At 38.1% G+C, this 21,849-nt stretch overlaps 1 protein-coding gene across 1 annotated transcript in view; it reads left to right on the forward strand.

Moving 5' to 3' along the window:
• Window positions 1-21,849, forward strand: part of LOC104348873 (histone-arginine methyltransferase CARM1-like) — a 67,679-nt gene that overhangs the window by 14,233 nt on the left and 31,597 nt on the right. Inside the window, exon 4 of the mRNA XM_086480113.1 lies at window positions 8,062-8,187. Within this exon, the coding sequence (XP_086336239.1) occupies window positions 8,062-8,187 (126 nt within the window). The remainder of the gene's footprint in view (window positions 1-8,061; window positions 8,188-21,849) is intronic.

Here is a 21,849-nt window from a genome sequence, read left to right on the forward strand (position 1 = left end):
CTTGATCTGCTTGTGATTACATGTTTTACCCATTAAGTTGCATGACTGCATATAAAGGCATATCTCTGTTTTGTTGACAGACCAGCACCCTGGCAGGTGCACAGTAAAAACCAGCTATGTCTTCAGAGGTCAGGTTGCGTATTAACTCAAGACTGTGTTACCTGTAGATAACTTCCAGACTTGAGCCAGTGTCTTTGGAAGGTGCCTTTTGCTGTGTGAGTGTACCAGCTTCGGTTAACTGTTAGTGAGGGATGTTTACATTGCACTTAATTGTGTGGACAAACAAACATTCTTTGTTGTCTTTAGTGTTTTAAAGGATATCGTGAATCAGCTGAAGGAACACGTGTTGTGGTATAGTTAGCTACTAAGCAGGCATTTTTGAAGCCCCCTATTGGTGGGACTGTATTTATTTCCTTTTGTATTTGCATCAGTGGCAAAAGGCAAGATGATGTTGAAGGATGTGAATGGCTTGTAAATTTGTTTTTGGCACTAGCCTTCTGCATGCAGTAGATGCTGATCTGTTTTCAAAGTGGGATACAGGGGTAGGGAACAAAAAAGAAAACAACTGAAAGGCCTGTAGGAGTAGATAGCTGTGTCAGGTTATCTTTGTTCTAAAGCTGGTTAGCAGTAATCATTAAATTAATGTAAACATCACCTTCCTCTTAACCACAAAGGCCAGGAAAATCTTAAAGGAAAAAATATTTTGTCATGGGGGGACAAGACAAGGAGAACTGGCAGGGAAACACAGGAACTGTTAAATCTTGCATTCGCTGAAAGAGTTGTTATACTTAGGAAAGGTCATTCTGTGAGGCAAATGCCTCTTCTGGTTATTAAATGTTGTAGCTAAATAACAAGTGTGTACCTGGAAAATATTTAAAAAACACTATGATGGGTTTTAAATAGTTATCAATAGTTCACCTAACATCTTAATCTGAGAAAGAACAGTACAAAAGTAAATATTTAATACTCAATTCTGTAGAAGGCATCTGTAGGTAGGTACAGGTATCTGCAGGTAGATTTATTTTCCAAGTGAACAGCCACTGCTTAGAGATGTATTTCCAGCAAGAGGATAAGGGGTTTTCATTTTGGTTATCATTTAGCACTGAGCTGTGAAAGTGAAATTTTGCAGAGCTTGTTCCTTTGTTTTCTTTTTATCTAGGTTCATCCAAGGCCCTCTGCTCCACTTCCAGGCTTTGTCATACTTTTCAGTCTCTCAATCCCAGGGTTCTCTGCTAAGGAAAACCTTACCAAGATCCCTTTTGAAGAGGAGCAAAGGAGAAAGACTTTGGTACTTCTAAAAAACATTACTGCTTTTTTTGTTACTAATATGCTGAATAAGGAAAAGAGTTTAAATAAATTAATCGGTTGTTATTTTTCTGCCTAGAAATCATTTAGCAAGTATTGATTTTAGAGGAATTTTTTTGATCAGATCCGATTACTACTGAAATGATTTGGCTTGTTTGTTGTTTGTGAAGTAGGTAGGAGATAATGCTATGAAATACGTAGTTCCTCTTGAAATTTGCATTTATTAAGTCTGGTTTTCTTAATTGATTGTGGTTGTGTTTTTTTTTCCCCCTCTCCTTTTGCAAGAAAATGGTACACATTTTTTACCCAACAGGGCAGCTGTTTATTCTGAGCTTGAAAGAAACTTGGCCTCCATATAGGAACACACCTGTGCTCAAGTTACACAGAATTCAGGCTTGTACTCCTCATTGAGGTAGCAACCAGTTTGTAAAACTGTTGCAGTTTTATGCTGTTGTCATCAAAGCAGCATCTTAGGACTTTTTGTCTACAGTGGTAGAAATGTTGAAGTTCTGAACAAGTGTTAATATGATAGCTGCCTGGGCAAAACTACAAGACTTAAATATCAGAACACCTTTTTCTTTTTCCTTACTTGCTTTATGTGAAAGAGCAAATTTTTCAGACATTTTGAGTGTGGTTGTTCTTGATATGGGTAGAACACTTTTTCTCTCTTTTTATTAGAAGAGCAGGTATAGTGCAGTACTTGTATTGTAAACTGCCTGTTGACTAGCCTCGTTGTGCCACATTACCATGTTACTACAATACAGCCACTGTGTACAATCATCTAACAACAGGGAAAGTCATGGAGAGAAGAATTAGTTTCAAGTGAGTGTGTAAGACTATTGTACGAGTCTTTGTTCCTCTTTCTTCCTAACTTAATGTCCTCTTATTCCTGAGCCTTTATTGCATTTATTCGCTATGTTTCAAAAATATCAGAAGTTAGTTATAAGTTCTATGGAACATTCTTTCAGCTCTTTCAATTTGGTTTAAATAACCATATGTCTGAGTCTTGCAGGATTTTTGCCATTGAAATAATGGTAGTCTAAGAAAAAGAATTTCCATAGTGTGGAGGTTTTTTTCCTGATGTGAGCCAAATAACTTTTTGAACTTTTACTTTTGAAAGTATTTCAAAGCAACTGCCATAAATCACACATAGAAAAGAAGTTTCTTTCCACATAGGGGAGAGAAGAAGCCTTGCACCCTTCTGTGAGGAAAAAATTATTTAATAATGCTGTCTGTGTCTGACTTACTGTATGATTGTTGAGCTTCCTTGGAAATCTGGGTGCCTCATACTTGTTTTCCATCCCAAAGTCTAGGCTGATAAGAAGAGAGGTACCTGGGAAGGGGAGGATACCAATGGAATGGAGAAAACTCTCATAATCAAAGTCTGACCTAATAAAAGGTTCTTACAGCTTTTGCCGTGTTAGACTGTTTTCTCTTTCTGTAAACAAAGTGGGAAGAGTCTGAGTGAAAAAATGTTATTCTGGCACCTAGGTGCCTGCAGCTAGCCATTCTCCAAGACAATGTTCACACAGCCTCCTTGCTTGGGTTTCCCCTCTGCATCTGTGATGCAGCTGACCCAGTGGAGGGCAGCATCCCACTTGGTGCTGAACCACACAGTGGTGCATGATGGCATCGAACGACTTGAAATGAAAAAGGCATAAAAACTAAAAATGACAGTGTAGGTAAGAGGAATCAAGTGAGAGGGAAAAGCAAAGAGAAGTTCACTCTCTTAAGGCTGGGCAGGAGTAATAGGCTCTGTCCAGGAGATTCCTTTTAGTTCCTTGGAACACTGTTTAGGATTTGAGAGAGTCCTGCTTATGTTGCCTTTAACCCTGCAAGTTTTGTGTATCCTTTAAAAGAAAAAAAAAAAATGCTGTTCTGAAATGCTGAATCTCCCCGCCGACACATGACTTAAAGTTACTGTGCTATTCCATAGATGTTCCAGTAGCTAGAGAGCAGTTTTCTTCAATGATTTTTTTTCTCCTGTTTACAATAAAATTATAAACCCTTTTACAAACTGGGGGTTTTTTATATAATGAAGTATGTCCTAAATGTATCTTAATGAGGCAGTGAACATAGTGCCAGTGGGGGACGTAGGCCTAATTTTTTTTTCAGTGGTGCCTAGACGTTGGGGACATTCTGCACCCAGAATGGATATGAAATTGTTTTAAAAGTCAGGCTGAGGAAATGGAGGTTATCACAGAGAATCTCTATCATCTCTGAGTAGAAGAGCAGGGCTATCAGCAATGTCCTTGTCCACCTCAGTGCAGTAACAACCCACTAGTCCTGTTAAAGTCTTCTGTAGTTCTTGACTGTTGCAGCTGTGCAGTTAGCTGTCATATTCAGTGCAAAGCAAAAGCAACAAATTGAAATGATTCTGTGTACTGAGTTTGAACTGTTTCTTTTTCGATCTTAACTCAGGGATTAAAGAAAAAAGTATTTCCCTTGCCTTTCAGATACTTCTGCAGGGCATGACATTGGCCACCGTATTTATTGCCTTGAGTCTTGATACCAAAATACAGGGTCTGGTGCTTTTCTGTCTTTTGTTGTTGTTCTGACATAACACAGGATTATGCTGCCTGTCTGTCAAGGTGAAGGAGGATCTGTACAGATCTGTATGTGGCAAATACATTTTTAATGATGCTGTTGTGCTATATAGTTTGCAGGCTGGCAGGAGGAAAGATCCCAGCATCTGGCTGTTTGCCCTCTGTGCCCGACAGGTCAGAAAATATGTGGGGAACATCCACAGGAGCTCCAGTGAACGTGTAGACTACTCTTATGTTCACAGGCAGTTGACTTCACAATACTTAGGGCTTAACCATGTGTCTACATTTAGCCTGTGTCTGGGGCTAAGCTGTAACAGTCGCTCTATCACCTGATGACCCCTCGCCAGCCAGAGAGGGCAATCGGGAAGAGAAGAGACCTGTGGTTGAAGGGAAAACAGATTTAATGAAACAGCAGATACACCAACAAAGGCATACAAAGTTATGCTCAGGCAGATGAATATCCAGTCATCACAATCGACAGGAGAGCAGTCCAGAGGAGGAGCAGGAGGAACCCCACAGGAGCTCCCCTTCCTCAGCAAACCTTCCCCCTTCACAATGACCATGACATTATGGTGTGGGCTACATCTGTAGCTAACTCTGACCAGCTGCTCTGGCTGACTTGAAACTGCTAACAGCCTGCCTGGCATGGCTGGGCTGTGATTCTGTCCCAGCCTAACCATGACACCGTGACGTATGAATTGTAATTGGCAGCTGATATATTGCATCAATGAGTGAGAGACTTTGGAGCAAACTAATGAACTGTTCCTTGAGTTGATTCCAAAATGGCCATTAGCTCAGTCAGTGTAAATGTGGGTTGTAGGAGTAATTCAGTGGCAGCTGGAGGTGAAAATTTGAGTGCTGTATTCCATTTGCTTAAGATGCACCTAAAATTGGAGTAATACTTTTTTTTTTTCCCAATGCTGCTATGGGTAGTACTTCAAGATTAATTGGTGTTAAAAGTACAGACATGCTTTTGTAACTACTTTGACATAACGCTTAGTTTTGAACTTTAGACCAATATCATTGTAGTCTTTTCACAGTACAGTCACTTATTAGTCTGGTTTGGACTCTCCTTATCTAGTTACACATTCATATTGCTATATTTGAGAAAAATGAAGCCTCGTTTTCTGTCACATTTATCCTGGTGTCTTCCTCATCCTTTCCCACTGTCACTTCAGAGCTTCCCCCTCTCTGTCCCAACCCTTTCTGTGATTGCTTGAAATTACTCCACTGCTATGCGTGATTATGAATCCTCCATCCTCCATCTCCTGCTTTTTTGCCACCAGCAGTGGTTGACACTGGAGTTGACTTGTGCATGAGCTGAGAAGAAAATGTAGCTATTAAGCATATCTCATCATTTCCTTCAGCCAGAATGGCGCGCTGGGCTTCTCGTATTTATTCAACCACCCGTTTTTATGCAGCTTGCAGGAACACCGTGTTTTTCGCGTGTTGGCCAAGTTTGATTTTAATCAGCTGAAAAGTTCAAGAATTAGGAGAGATGGGATTGCTGGTCAGCACAGCTGCATAAACTGTGCTTTACCAGAAATGGGACTGGAATAGTGGCTGTCTAGGAGAGCCAGGTGTGAATCTGTTTAAGTAAATGCTGCTATATTCTTTGAGAAATGCCACATCATACTGTCTGAATTTCATAGTTTTTAAAACCTTTTCCTTGATTATTGGTTAAACAAAGTTTCCCCTGGTCAGTAAGTTTAAGTGAAAGAAGACAATTTCTATCCTTTCCCCCACCCCTCAGGATATGGCTGACCTTTCGCCCTCTTGTATTCTGGTTTGTAAATGGATTTCTTGCAAACTTCAGTCATTTAGGTTTGTTATGTTTAAATTTTGATGAAGTCACTTCAGGCTATGTCCACTAAATCTGTTTTGCTTAGACAAAAAACTTTGTACAAATTTTCTTTTTATTGTTAGTATCTATCAGATGAAATGTTAGCCATTTGCTTGGTTTTATTCTGAGCAGCTATTCTTGATTTTTGGAAAGCTTTTTGTAGTGTTCTACATGAAAGGTGCTGTATGCGGAGGGCTGTGACTTAGGGGAAGACATGCCTGCTTGATCTTTGGACTTGGAAACCTTCATTTTCTTTGAGAGAAATTGTTCAGAAACATTTGTGCCCTTGAACAGTAGATAGTCCAAGCTGCAAAAGCTGTGATGGGTTTATTAGCTGTTGGTTGAATATTAGTTGTTTTGAGGACTTCTTTTTTAAAAAAAACAAAACAAAAACCAAGTACTAAGGGTGTTTTTTTTTTTTTTGTTTCTGAATGCAATGCAGTTTTTTCCATTTCATTTTATTAAATTCATTCTTAAACCCTGCTAGGACAACCTGTATGATTCCACAGTTTTTGAAATTACATACGTTCATGAAACATTTCTAATAAATCCAATTCAGTTGTAAGTTTGTATGTATATGCATAACAGCATAGTCAGAAGAAGCAAAAAGATAGTCCTTGTAGTAAACTCTGGTAAAAATCTGTTTCACATGTTGAATAAACTTTAAGATTTATGGAAAGGAATTAATTTCTGTCACCAACAGGTCATAGGCTTAGTTCCCATGGCTTAGTAGAGAACAATTTTTTTTAATGATGACTTTCAGAACAAGGGTAAAGGAAATGACCTTGGCACCCTCCTGTAGCCTGACTGTACTGTAAATGAAATGAAATATATACTGGGACATGGAATTCATGGTCTGGGGCCTTATTTCGAGCAGTTGCATTGAATAGAGTGTTACTGCCTTATGTACCACTGTCCTGGGTATAAACAATGCGTATTTTAGTTTATGAAAGGCAGTCTTTTGGCTTACCCTCAGCTCTCTTAGAAAATAGTTGTTTGGGTTTTTTTAAAAGATACAGTAGTAGCAGAAGCTTTTCTTCACTGGGTGTCTGTATGGTGTGTGCATATGTATGTTTCTCACTCTGGTCCTTCAAGCATTGCTAGCAGAATAACATAGCTCAGAGGTGTATAATTAGCTTTCTACTGAGCTTTTAATAGTTTATTCATTATGTTTCTTGCTTTTCAAGATACGTGTTTTCTTCCCCTTCATTCTGTCTTTCCTTCAGTTTTTTCTCTTGCATGCTTTTTAGTGTATTGCAGTGTATCTAATTTATGTGTTACTGCAAATTTGTGAACTTCAGCTTTTAGTTCTCTTTTTGTTTCTGTTTTGCCTTAAACCTTTTACTCTTCTAAGTTCTGGTGGTTTTTTGTTTTGTTTTACCATTTATCTCCAGAAGTGTAAAATGTGCATGGGAGAATCATAGTAAACACTTCTTGTCAGCAAATTTGACTAAAATGAATGAAAGAATGGTGCCAGCATATTAAGTCCTGGAGCTTCCCTGCTTGAGTGATGAAGATAGATATAACACAACTCTCCCATGATTTAAAAGCTTTTACCTATTGTAGCCCATGTCCATAGCTGCCATTCACATGAAGTTTCCTTTCGGACCTCTTTCAGGTTTCTGAAAGTGGTAGTGTGCATCTTCCTTGATGTGCTATCCCAGTTGCCTCCTGACAGCTGCGAGGCTGATAGTGAGACAGTGTATACTGATGCACCGCTTAAGCCTCTGATATTGGATCGCCCCTGCCACTAAAGGAGCACAGTACACAGGCTTTTCCTCTGCTGCTCCTGTTCGTAGCTCTGAAGTACTTACATGTTCTTCATTGTCTGAAAAATTGCATTATTTTTTCTCACATGGTAGATTTATTGATAGTTGTCGTACATTGTGTGGTACATAATGTGTGATTATTGGAAAAAGCTTGTTTACTTCTCCACGTTTAGTCAATGTAATTGATCCCTGACTCCTGACCCTGCCACTTCATTTGCCAAAGCGGCATCTCTAGAGGTTATTGGGACATTGGCACATAGGATTACAGATGCAAAAGTAGAAAAAATGGTAGTTTAAGACCTTGTTAGAATCCAGGTAAGAATTAATTTAGCCAGCTCTTTTTTTTTTTCTTTTCCTGAGGACAGGATAACATGAAGAAATGATGGGTAATAAGTGGGATGGAAGCTGTAGGTCACTGGAAAATTGGCTTAAGAAACAACATGTTAAAGAAAGTGAATTAAAGAAACTGAATTTTCTCCGTTGTGTACTTCAGATACATGCTTATGTATATTGTTGATCAAAAGTGACATCTATTTCTTTATATGATTTTCATTTTAACTGCTAGAAGTTTTATAAAGTGTTTTTTTTTTCCCTTCAGCTGATGGAGTCTGTGTGTTTAAATGCTTGGTTAACAGAGACACTGAATACTGTCATGTGGGAAAACAGTCTATATTAATTACACTGGGATACGACAGTGCCTTGCTCCAGTTCAAGTCACAAGCTGGTAAGTACATCTTGCATTTGTGAGTATCTTCTCCTTCCTGCCATGCTACTGTATTGGTAAAGTTTGCTTTAAAATATGTTGTCTCCTACCTCTGTTTCATGTTGGCTATTTAAATATTACGTTTCGTTACTATGATTTTTGCAACTTCATTTGCCTCTAACCCACTCCAGCTGCCTTTTGTGGAGTATGGACCATTCACGTAGTGGACATGACATTCTTGCAAAACAACTGCAGCTTAATTTCCTGAAGAAAGCGAATGCAGATAACGCATTCATAAGACTTAACTTCAGAAGCTCTTAACAACTGGTAAATGTGATGCTTTGTGTGGGCGATCTGCCACTTGTTGCGCCCCATTCGGAAATTGTCTTCCAGATCTGCTTGTCTATATAGTTAATTGAGGTAGTTTAACGTACACCTGTAGTTCTTAGGACAGTTATTTTATGTTGTAGTGCTGAAAAAGAAACTCACTCTGTTGTAGAAACGTGACTGTATTTTGGTGGAAAGTTGAGATCTATGTTTTTATACTACCACCTGCCTTGTGTTTTTGTAAATCAACAACTGAGACTTTTTAATAAGTGCTATCCTCATGTCCTCATACTGGCTTTTGGAAAAGCATTCTTAGTTTTTACGCAAGGAAACTCAGACGGCTGACTGTTTATTCTGATGTGCAGCATGTCCACAACTCATTTTGAAATTGTGTAAATGTGGGTAACGTACAGCTTCCTCTTTAGCAATAACCAGGAATTCTTTTATAGCAGCCTACATCAGTAGGCCTGGTGATTTCCAGGAGGCCATTATAGCTATTTCCATTTTATATTGTGTGGAAGTGAAGGCACAGAGCAATTAGATTTGATTTTTGGCAGCTTATTTAAAGACACATACATGTTTCAAAGCGTCAAGGGCTGAAAATTTGGATGTTGATGGGTTTGTGCGATGAGTTGCTAGTCCTGTGTCATGTAGATACAATAAATGAACTCTTGAGTTCTACTCTACTAGAAAATACAGTTTTTAGACTAACCTGATTTTTTTTTTCAGTTGGGTGCCAAATCTTGGTGACCTTTGAAGTCCTACATGGTTACAACCTTTCATCTGTATCCATCAAGAAAAACTATTCACATTTTCAACCTCTTCCCTTACTAAAACAATACGAATGACTGCAGGTGTCTGTTGTTTTTTTTTAATGTGTGTATCTGAGTATTACAATTCAGTATTGTGTTTCCATTAAGCTATTTCTCTTGAGACTGCAATACCATATTGTCTTTTACAGAGACCTGCATCATAAGTGAAGCAGTAATTTGAGATTAGGTTGTTTAGTGATATTAGCTCACCGCTGAGATAATCAATAACTAATGGCTAAGGAGTCAAGCAAGTTTTTCAGTACACTTCGGTCTGAAATCTCTACCATATCTTGCCTACCTGGGAAGGTTATGATTCCAAAAGGCACTGATTGTTTGGGATCCCAAGGCAAAAGAAGTTTCTTTTGGTGCCCTTCTGCACCTTTACAGACAAGTATTTCAAAAAAAAAAAAAAATCCAGCTAAATTCTGTACAGTTCGGTATTATTCCTGAGACGAGTGCCTTGAAGATTAAGTGGTAAATTCAGTCCTTTCTTTAGCTATGTTCCTTGGTGATTTGTGTTTTGTTTATTTATGTAGCTGCCTATTGTGAAATAGATAAGAACAGTGTAGTTAAATCTCTTAATTTATTACTTCTGATTTCTTGTTAACATGACAAAATGGAGTGTTTTCTATATTTTTTCCATCTTTAAAACTCAGGAAAATAAATTGAAATGGCCTGTTAGTCCGTGCAACAACTCATTGATAAAATAACAGGAATATAATGGGCTGGTCAAAGTCAAGTCTGTTCAGTTTAAGTGATGAACCTGTTGATATCAAGTGGAATGTGTTGGGTGCTACATTAAGCTGAAAGTCGTTTCTAGGATATTATTTCCCCATGCTGAAGGAATATCTTGCTGGTACCTTCTTCTGTATGTTGAGTATATCGAATAGCACCTAGTCTTGAGAAAGCTATATGATTTTACAAAGAAATCAAGGCTATAGAGCAGGAGCTAACCTTTTGTTCGCTGTGTATGACTCTGTTTTATGCATTTGCAAATGTGTATGTGTGTATAATAAATAAAAATAATGCTGTTATTAAAAAGGGACTGAATATGTCTTTTTTATGTGTTAAGTGTTTTATGTTATGAAAATGCATTGTAAAAACCTTAGGCTTTTTAAGTCCTCTGTCTTTTAGGAATGTAGAGGAAGGTGAGGAGTGAGGAATGCGGGGAGAGGGAAATTCATGCCCTGCTTGTGCCCACACAGAGCATTGGTGTTCTGGTTCAAGCATTTAGACAGTCATAAATCATAGACTATATCTTTCATTTCCTGCTGAACATGTGTTAAACATCTGAGTGGGATCAAGCAGGCAATAAAAATGAAAGTTAGTAGCCTACAGGCTTTTCTTTCAAAAACAAAGATCATTTATCTGTAACAGACAGACCAACCGACCAGTCTGTAACTCATCTGTGGCAGACTTGGTATGTAGCTCTCTATTCCTTGGTGCAAATAGTCTGCTTAATTTAGCATGGAATTAATTTGTGAGCATAGGATGAATTGTTCTTTTGGGGTTGTGGTAGAATGTGGATTCATTTCTTCTCTTTCAAACTTCATAACCCTGGTCTCCAGCCACTTCCACAGTGCATCCAGTCATTGGACATGCCACTAGTTGCTGTTGAGATGTTGTTTTACTAGCACAACGCACCTTGTCTGCCAGCTCTAATAGCTATGCCACTTACACAGAAGCACTGTACAGGTAAAAAAAGTGTTATTTACAGTTTTCAGTTAGTTATAGCATGTAGTACTTGTGGATCTCCACATACAGAACTGAGCTAGAGACATATGAGTCTGTACAGAGATAATATGTGTGTGTGTGAAAGGCATACATTGAATCTTACATGTGTAAATGTACATGCTGTTACTGCAGTATAATTCAAGCAAAGGTACATGGTATGTCTTATGGTGATTTTTTTTTTTACCCAAGTTATTATTTTGTGTAATGGGATGTGGATCTAATGGGCTATGATTCCATTAGCAGCTCACACAGTCTAGAAGGAACAAGTTTGTAGAACAGAACAATTGGTGCTGGGGCCCTGGTATGCAAACTACAGTCATTTGGGAAGGAGGCAAGAATGGAGAGTGTGTTTACTTTGAACTAGATCTAGTCTGGTCACAATGACCATTGACTGTCAAAATTTATTCCTGGAGTGCGTATTTTGGTTTAACTTCATCCATAAGGATTCCAGTTAGTGTGTTACAGACGCCACTCAGTTATGCAAACCAAAGCACCGTAAGTGGGGACAACTAATCAATATTCCTCAAGAGCCACAGGTTGCAAAAAGCTGTTCATCCGTTTAAATCCAAGAATTTGTGTCAAATAATAAATTCTGTGAAGTAAAGGACCAAATGACTCTGTGGTTGCTTCCTAGTTTCTGTTTAAAGTAGTGATTCTGTTTTTCAGAAAAGCAAAAAAAAAAAAAAGTTTGGTTACCTGGATCTTGTTTTATTTGCATTAATGTAGAAACTAGTGAAATGCACAAAGGCCTTTAATCTTGCATCTTGAAACGCTTGCAGAGTTTTTATTGGGTAAACAATGAGGTCCAATTTGTTGAGAGGAGAACTTACTCAATGCTTTCACTGTAATTGTACCTCTGCAATTCACAATAATGGTGAAGTCCAGAATTTGCTAGTCTCAAGTGGTAGGAGGTTCTATCACTGGAATGACTTAAAAACCTGAAAGATTTTGACTTTTAAGCCATATTACATGCACAATTGTAATCCCTAACTTCTCACCTCTGGGGTAGAAACTTTGGTTCTGTGTCATATTCCAGTTTCTAAATTACTCCTCTGTTACAAAGTGTCTCTAAGCTTTGTTGGTACTTTCCTTGAGTTAATTCATTTATGTGGCTGTCCCGAACGCTGGATGGACTTTGGGAGTATGCAGCAATCAGTTTGACCTGTTCAGCTTCAATGGAATTAAATGTCTGATAGTAATTTTCCAGATTGTATTTGGAGCTGGGGTCTGTGGTGTGCAAGAACAAATACCCATGATGTGATTTTGGAGACTGCTGGTCTATTTCCAAATCTTTAATAGAGAAGGCTGCCGCGAACGATGCGTTCCACTGTGTCCGTATCAGTCTCACTTTTCAAACCTCTGGGTTTGCCATTGTCTCACTCTGTGGTTTTCTATGCCATTGCTTCTCTTGATCCAGTTAGAGGCAGCCATTCACAAGATTCGTGGTGTTTTGAGCTGACTCAGTGTGTTCAAGGTGCTAGGATCTAAAGGGAAGCTCAAGACCTAATCGCTTATGGCACTACCTTCATACCTTTTGTTTCTCCAAGCTTTCCTTGAATATTTCTGTGGGAATGATTTTAGCATTAGCAGTTTAAAGTATTGATTGATTCTGATTCCTGGGAGAACAAAATAAAGGGGGCTGGAAGAAGGTCAGTCACTTCTCCATGGTTTTTAAGTAACTTGTAACATGCTGGTACTTTCATTGGAATTATTCTGGGATGTTTTCTTGCTAGTTGATATTAGTGTTTGGCTTTCCAGATATGATCTGATTTATTTTTTTTCTTTTCTTCTGTGGGTGAGTAATTTAGTGTAATTTTCCCCATAAATTTTTTTCTAAAAATCTCTATGAAGGATTTTAAATTTCTAGATTTTTTTACTCCTATCTGCTGGATCTGAGTACTGCTAGATCTGCCTGCCTGGAAATTACAATATTGCAGTGCCAAATCTGTGTTGAAGCTGGCAGCATGCTTGTACCAATCATTCAGTGTTCAAAAATCCATTTAGTTTTAATGTGTTCTAGTAAGAGTGGAAGAGGTTGGGGTGGGTGGGTGGATAATTGTTTAAAACAGACTATTTCATTCCAGTGAGGCAAGGTATGTCTTAGAAAATGTTGGCAGTGTTTTGAAAATTAATAGCACTAGTTCAGTGCTACCAGATCATGCTTCCATGTGAGGCATGTCTGGCGACGAGTTCAGAAGAGGCTCTTGCTAAGCACTGCTAGACTTTTTATGTATCAAGACTTTCAGCATTCTGGCTATTTAAAACTAGAAGGCACAAGTAAGGTTGATGCAGGTCGTTTATCTGTCCCAGTATTTCCATTTCATCCAATTATACTGTACTGAGCCAAATAATCTTTCTTTGTTGAAGTGTAATTTGAATTCTGAGGAAGCTTGTTTACATAAAAATAATCTATTCTTTTGAGGAAAAATAAAAGAAACTATCTAATGCTTCTTAGTTTAGTAGTTCCTAAAGTATAGTTTAACTTCCAAAGTTTTGCAATATCACAATAATTTGTACAACCTTTATGTAAATTTGACTGCAACTTAAAAAACCTGTTTCTCTCACTGTCTAATACAACTGTAATAGCTATTCTAAAGAAAGCGGAACATTTATATTTAGATACTTTATAATGCCATTTTACAAATAATGATGATTCTTTTGGTAATGCTATTAGTGTGAGATTGACACAGTGGGGAAGCTTTTGCATCTGCTAGTTCACGTTGCTTTGGAGTGTGGTTGCAGCTTGGAATTAACAGTACTCCTTCAGTAGTATTGTTGATGATAACCGACTGTTTTATCAATTTGGCTTCGTTTTTGTTTTATATCAATATGAATCACTTACTAATGGGTGGAATGTTCTATTAGAAGAAGATTGATTTTAGTTAGGGTGTTTAGCTTGGAGGTGATACAGTATTTTGCTTTCTGCTTACCAAAGAAAGTATGTATTACTGGTGCTAAAAATAGAAAAAGTTTTTGCTTTGGGAAAAATATGACTTAGGAACCTTAATAATGACATTTGGAACATGTGGCATCCGATTCCTGATGTGGAATGACACGAGGCCATCAATCATGTTTCCTGTAAAAACATTGATTTTTTTTTTTTTGATTGAGTCTGCTGTGTACTGGTGAAATGCTTACTGTCTGAGTTTGCAAGAGTCTAGTTCTCCTGTGCTGTCACTTGAAATAATTTGTCCACTAGTGTGTTTGGGACAAAATCATTCCCGTTGCACAAATCCAGACTCAAAAAAAGTTGAAAGAAGGCTGCAGAAATTCACTTATGAAGTAGCATTGTGGTAAGTGACCTAGTCTGCAAATTGTGATTTAATATTCAGTAATGTTCACAAACAAAATTATCTAGTGCTGATTGAAATATTAGTAAATGAGTTGTTAAAATGAACAGAATCCCGTTAGTCCAATGTTCTGTGTTTATGGCAGTGAAAAGCTGTCTAATTGGTTGAAAGTTGTAATCTATAAAGAGAAAAAATATTCTGAATAAATATTGTCAAACTGGTGTAAACCCAGGGGTTTCTGGGACCTTTTTCTTTTGAGTCTGTGATGAATGCTGTTGGCATTTTACTAGGGTACTTGTAATAAGTGTCACTGAATTTCTGGTCTAGTACGTACAACTGAATAGAAACAAAAGATTTTCTTCCTAATTTGGAAATAGTACTCTAACCTCAGACATCTTGGATAGTAGTCTGGCCTTGGTAAGCTTACTGTGTTTTTACTGCATGTTTCACTTCTTTGCAAAGCAGGCATTTTATTATTTGGGTATTTTGCAATTTGTTTGAAATGGAAGACTGTGTCCCACTGTTAACAGGAGACAGCCTGACCTGTCTGATCATTTGATATAGTCTTGAGATAAGTTATGGACTTGCTTCCATTCATTTTTTTCAAATGCAGTCAAAGTTATGACTGTATATCTCTTACCAGTTACAGGCCAAATTTACTGCTTAATGTAGGTACTGCATTTTAATAGTAGCCTGCAGCAGACGATGCTGAATAGTGTGGGAGTAGTGCTTCTCCATGGCTATTATGCTAATCTCCTTAGATCAGAAAATCTAACAGCTGTTGGTAAAATATATTTATTTAATGATTTATTGCAAGTAGCATTGTTTTGGATTGCTGCTATATGGAGTTTGTGGGTTTTCTTATTCCCCACTGAGTTTTCTTTCCCTTATTCTGTGTGTGTTGGTTTGCTGTTTTTTTTCCTTTCTCACCCAACAACTACCCAGGTGTATTACTGGAACCTGTCTTGTTTTTTTTTTTCTGTTGTTGTTCCTTCCCAACCTCTTCCCGTTTGGAATAGTGAGATACTCAATCTGTTTTTTTCTGTTGTGATTCCTTCCCCACCCTCTTCCCTTTTGGAATAGTGAGATACTCCATCTGTTTTGAGCAGATGGGTGAGGAGCGTTATGTTAATAGCTTGTGTTTGTGTGTCTGTGTTTTCTGCTGTGAGGACAAGTATTTTGTGAAGAGACATCAGTAAACAGTTTGGCTTATGCAGAATGCAACCATTTGAGTACCAATTTACCAGGAATGGAGTATGAATGTGCCTGCGGGAGGTGCTACAGGGGCCTGGAGCTTCTGCTCTCCTTTGTGTGAAAGAGACACAAGAAGGGTGCTCCTGTTGCTTTTGATCACAGGAATCAGTTTTAGCTGGCCTTTATTCAGTTTCTACGCAGTTAAGTTTTTAGGCTATTGGTGCAGTAATATCTGCAGAATATCTCTGACAAATCTTCAGACTGTATAATTGATTAGTATGGGTTTAATGTCCAACAGCAAATGTTAGTTAGCTGAGGTGCATAGCTAGTCAAAGCTTTACAGCCGGATGCTTCTGTTTTTCAGCAAGATACAGCTTTCTGTCAAGGTAAAAGTTTGCAAATTAATTTCTGGTTTCACATTTTAATTTGAAAACAAAAAAGGAGGGGAAATGAGAAATAAATAAAAATCATAACATGCTTGGCTTTCAAAGAAAATGTCTGAGAGTTAAATTTATGTTCTTTGAAATTGTTTGCAGGGGAATTTTTTTAAAATTTTATTTCCTCAGCAAGATCCTTGAGACCACTTCAGCCTATGAGAGTGGGAGTTTTCCTTGCCTTCTCAATAGCTAAGGAGAAACTGACAGTTTTCTTCTGAAAGCTAATAACTCATTCTGTAAAATGAGTTTTGCTCCAAAGAAGCATTTATTATGGGGTACACTAGAATATGAACTAGGCTCTTTTTGCTGTTTCCTGGTAGCTGCCTGCATGAATGTTTTTATCACCTGGCGTACAATGAATGTGAGGAAGCATACCCCTTACTGGAAGGAGATTAAGTTGTTGTGAAGTAAGAGCTTGCACGTAGTCAGTTACTGAAGAGTGCTTAATGGATTTAAGTAAAATTTTCCAATTTTCTTCTTTACTTTCAAAACAGAGACAGTTTTGACTTACTGTATTTAATTTTTTTTCTGTGTTGTGGACCATAGAACATAAGTTTCAATTCACAACAGAGAGTTTAAGGAGGACTTCTGATCAGGTTAAAAATACAGTTGTTTTAAAACCAGTTTATTTCAGCATGTAAAATGCACAGATTTAAGTGCTGCATTGTACTTACTGCAGTGACTTCAGGTCTTTTAGATGCACCCAGCACATGGGCAAGTTTTGCAGCCTATTCCACTGTGCTGGAAATAAACTCATGTCCAGATTAGCTAACACAAAGCAGATTAGGCTGCATACCCATAGGGGTCTTCATTCCAGTATTTTGCATTATTTTCAGAACAACATCCACATGAGGTTTCCTGGAAGAGAAACATCTATGGTTTTGAGGGAAGTTTTGAGTTGGGCAGGGGTTTGAGATACTGAAAAAGTGTAGATGAAAAGGCAATAAATAAATCTGTTTACCTGTATCCTCAGAAACATTGGGTCATTCTTGTTGGAGTAGTTATTGGAGGTCTTGCAATGCGTGGGAAAGAGTAAATGCACTATAAGAGTTATGTTTTAAAGCCTTAAGTTGTTAATTTGCCACTCTTTGAACATGGCTATAACACTTGTAAAGTTTTGAGGGTTTTTTCAACCTGCTAGTGGAAAAAATTAGGTTGATTTAAGTGATTGGGGTGGGGGGGGCCCTAAGAATTTGGTTTTTTTTTCTGGTTTTTGTAGAATCATAGAATGATTTGGGTTGGAAGGGACCTCAAAGATCATCTAGTTCCAACCCCCCCTGCCATGGGCAGGGACACCTCCCACTAGACCACGTTGCTCAAGGCTCCATCCAACCAGGCCTTTGAACACTTCCAGGGATGGAGCATCCACAACTTCCTTAGGCAGCCTGTTCCAGTGCCTCACCACCCTCAGGGTGTAGAACTTCTTCCTTGGATCTAGGCTAAACCTGCCCTCTCCCAGCTTCCAACCATTACCCCTCATCCTATCACTGCAGGCCCTTGTAAAAAGTCCCTCCCCAGCCTCCTTGTAGGCCCCCTCCAGGTACTGGAAGGCCGCTAGAAGGTCTCCCCAGAGCCTTCTCTTTTCCAGGCTGAACAAGCCCAACTCTCTCAGCCTGTCCTTGTAGGAAAGGTGTTCCAGCCCTCTGAGCATCTTGGTGGCCCTCCTCTGGGCTCGCTCCAACAGCTCCATAAAGCTTTTCTCTGTGACTGATTTCTCTGAAGAAAGCCAAGACCATTCAAGAGTCATGGCCATCTTCCCAATTTGCAGGTTTTTTCAGAGAATAATGCAAAAGACAGAATTCTGAGGCTGAAAGAAGATGGCTGTGCATAGCATCAAGACTTGTGCCCTCCTTCCCTTCCAAGGCATTGATTTTGGATTTTACAGGATAGATTAATTTTTGTTTAAGTATAACCCCCAATAATCCAGAAAATTTTGTAAGCAAGCAGGACCTTTTTTCTTTATAGACAAACAGGCAAAAACCCTGCGTGATTTGTTCAAGGTAATAGAAAGAATCTCTCAGGGCTGGATAGAAGACTCTTGAAAGGGTGACATTTGAAAAACTACACTCAGATTACTAGGCAACGCCCTCCAGCAAAAAAAGCAGTATACTTGAGTTTGCTTTTGAAAAGATGATAGAAGATCTCAAGAGCCTACCTGATTGTTCCCTGAGATGAAAAGATCAATTCCTTACAGCATCAAAGGAAAAAGATAAATGAGTGCTAGAACCTTGATGAAGAGTATAGGGCTGAGGATTAACAAAAAATATTCTTTGGCTGTTCTTGAAAAATACTTTACTGACTTTGTTCTGTATGGTTGACTCCTGGTTGCAAACTAAACAGTTTCAAAGTATGTGACCCACCAGTATTTTAACCTGTCAGTGAGCCAATGTGGTTTTGGTGTAGATCCTTTTCTCATCCCCTTACTTTAAAGAAGAAAATCCAGTTTTCATAGAAGCCAAGATTAGTTCTGGATGTATTTCTACATATGACAGATTAAGTTCCCATATTCTTAAGATGATAAAAATTAAATTTTATGTTAAGGACTTTGATCGATATGCAGATAAAGCAATGTTTCATATCACAAGCAAGATGAGTTACTGGCTAATAAGAAGCTCCTTTACAGAAGATATAGAAAGAGCACAGCTTAATGTATTTCAATGCAAAAGCAAATGGAGAGAAGATGTGCTATTGTAAATGAGGTTTGGATATAGAAAATAAATTTGATGGGTATAGAAAATGGACTTGAGATAAATCCTTTTCTTTCTTCTGGGACAGTCTCCAAAAGGAAGAAGCATGGTGTTCCTTGTCCATGCTGAAGACAGACAAACCTCTTGCTCTTCTGTATAGTAGGAAGTTCTTATTTGGAAGAATTTCTTAAACCTTCAACATGTCATACTTTTGAATTTATTTCTTGCGTCTGTCATGTGCAGGGTGTTCACAATAATTCCATTTTTCTGTATTAGATGTTGAAAATTTATTATTTGGCACTTTGCCCTTTCACATAAGTTGATGTGTATCTGAACTGTTGGACAATGTTTGAAACTGATAGCAATTGTTATGAATAGTTCCTAGGCAATTTGCCTTCCTGAGGAGATTTCCCTTTAGAATCCTTTGTTTACACTGAAAAAAAACCCAGCGAAATCCCAAATTCACATCTGGAACAGTAATTTCTTCATTACAACCTTATCTTTAGTTTGTAGCTATTTAGCTATAATTTCCTTCAAATAGTAAGTAGAAGCAACTAAAAGATGTTCGGCAAACGTTTTGTTTATAGATGTTGAGGATAAACAGATGAGAAAAAGAAAAGAGGAGGAAATTCATGCTGTAAGGGTGCTTTTTGCAATATATTTATTCAGTCAGCACAGAATCAGAGGATTTCTCAAAGGTGGAATCATTAGGTTTTCATGGATAAACTGTAAACTAGTGCTCTTGGTTGCTCTTGCTTTCTTCACTACAGTGTATTTTTCACTTGCCATCCAACAGGAACAACTAAATTATATTTCCATTTTTATGCTCAGATGTGTTTCCTCATCGTGTTAGCCACTGATGACTGTGTAGAATGTGGAGTTCGGATTTAACGTTTTTGAAGACATTGAGATGTATTATATCTAATACTGTTCCTATTTTTATTGCTGAATCTTTACTGCCACCTAATAGAGATTTGAATTCTGTATTTTTCTTGAGGTTGATGAATGAAATGAGACACTTTTCTCCTCTGTAGTCTGCCACAGCCTCTTGTGATTTTGCAGGTACTCTGTTAGGAAAACTTTAAGGGCGTTTGAGGTCAGTTATGAAAGAGTGTGGAGGAACTCCGTCAACCTCTTGTTCTTTACTTCTATTTTAATGTACTCTTCAACTCAGTGAGTACTAGTTTTGTGAATTTGCCAGCACTCTGGAGACCTCCAGCAACAAACTTCTTATTTGTATGTAAAGAAGTTACTGTGTCACAAGGAAATCTTACTTTTTTTCATGGAGTCAAAGAATAATTCAGTTGGAAGATAACTCATCTGGTCAAGCCTTCTTTGAAAATTAAGTTGAGACCCAGGTTGCTCAGAACTTTGTACAGTTATGTTTTGAAACCTTCTGAGGATAAAAACTTCTACCTCTCTAAGCAAGCTTTTCCAGTGTTTCTTACAGTCTTGTGGTTTTGCAATCCGTTCTCATTCCTGGACAACAAAGAGACCAAAGATGTTTTTCTGAGCTGCCAAAAAGTCTCTGTAGAGATATGAAAATAGTGTGTTGAGTGACTAGAAAAGAAATGAGTCAAGCATGTCACTAAATGTGTAGTATCATCTCTTACCTTCAGGTAGGAAAAAAAAAATGAGTATAAGCTTAAGACAATGGGTGATGATCTGGGAAAAAAGTCTCTACTGTCCAGTGTCAGACTTTTTTTTTCTGGTGTTGTCTCTTCATACAGAGAAAGAACAGAGGGTATGATCTCTTTTAAGTGTATTTCTGCATCTTCCAGCAGAAAACTGAGGTTGTCTGTCATTTGGGCCACTCTCCATTGTCATGATCTGTTTCATTCTGACTGTGATTCCTGTGTGAGGGTGAAGAGGGCATGTTGATGGCATTTGTACATTTTCATGGTAGTTTACAGATATTTCTGGAACAGTTTAATTATTTTGAGGCCCCCATATCACCCCAAATTCAGATCTTGAATGTGGCATCTTCTTAGCATTGGAGCTGACAGGCCAGAAGTAAGAAAGTGGGACTTTCTTTCACCTGGAAATTACATGGGAATATTCTGCAGAGTGGCAACAGATGAGCTCTCTAGCAGATTTTCTCAGCAGGTGAAGTGCACTTGAGTAAGTTGGCAAGCTGCAAACTAATGCTGTGATGCTTTTTAGAGCTACTGTTACAGGCTTTCAGTTAAATTCTTTCATTGCATGCATTAGACTTATAATTTCAGCTGAGAGAAATGGCTTGAACTCTGGATGCTTATCAGTGGACTTTCTGTGGGGTAGCCCAGAGGTTTAAGGGGCTATGCACTCGATGGGTTTTGATATCTGAGGAAGTATGGCTGGCTGTCACATTTTTGGTGTGCAATTCTTACAGTCAAACAATATATGACTGCCCCAAAGATGGAGCTTTTTCCATCCAGTTTTCCAGTTTTAGTGATTTCTAGCTGTATAAAGACTGGAGAGCTTAGGTAACAATAATAGCAATTTGTGATGCCTTTTCTGAATTCTGTGCTCTCTTTTTTTATACACTTTTTCCAATAATTTAAGACTTTCTACTGAGGATCTCTCAACACCCTACTCAAAAATACATATTTGGTCCATCAAAGAAAATTTTGCAGCAACTGCGCTTATGTTGGGTTGTGTAAACATGGGTCTTTGTTTTCGTTCCCAAACAGCCTGACATTGAGCTTGTCCTGCTTTCCAAAGCTGAAGGGAAAGTCACTTGCTATCTTCTACGTCTCTTCCATTTTGGACATGACAGCTTTCTGCAGTGGAAAAGGATCATCACAACCAAATCTCTGTTTTGAGGATTTCAAAATTTCCTGAAATGATGAGGGAAATTCTCCTTGGTTACTGTATTGAGAAGTTTATTAATTACTTCTTTGTTATCTTCACACCTTTTCTTTCAAAGGCCATTCTAAGTATTGAGTTGCTGAATTATCTCCAAATGATTAGAGCACTTAGCATGTACTTCCAAAAGCACAGTGACATACTTCAGGCAATTGCTGTTTTTATTTTAAAATCTGTGAACTGTGGTAGAGTTTCCTTCTCTCTGGTTTAGCAAATTATGAATGTGGTGTGGTCTGATTCCTCTACCTTCTCTTGTCTTTGTATGAACAGAAGATTCAAGACTTTGTCATCTATGCTTCCCCCCTGATAATTTTTCCTTTTAGTGCTTGTTATAGATACTTTCTCCACTTACTGG

Source organism: Leptosomus discolor, chromosome Z, assembly GCF_034619465.1.
Source record: "Leptosomus discolor isolate bLepDis1 chromosome Z, bLepDis1.hap2, whole genome shotgun sequence".
Lineage (NCBI taxonomy): Eukaryota > Metazoa > Chordata > Aves > Leptosomiformes > Leptosomidae > Leptosomus > Leptosomus discolor.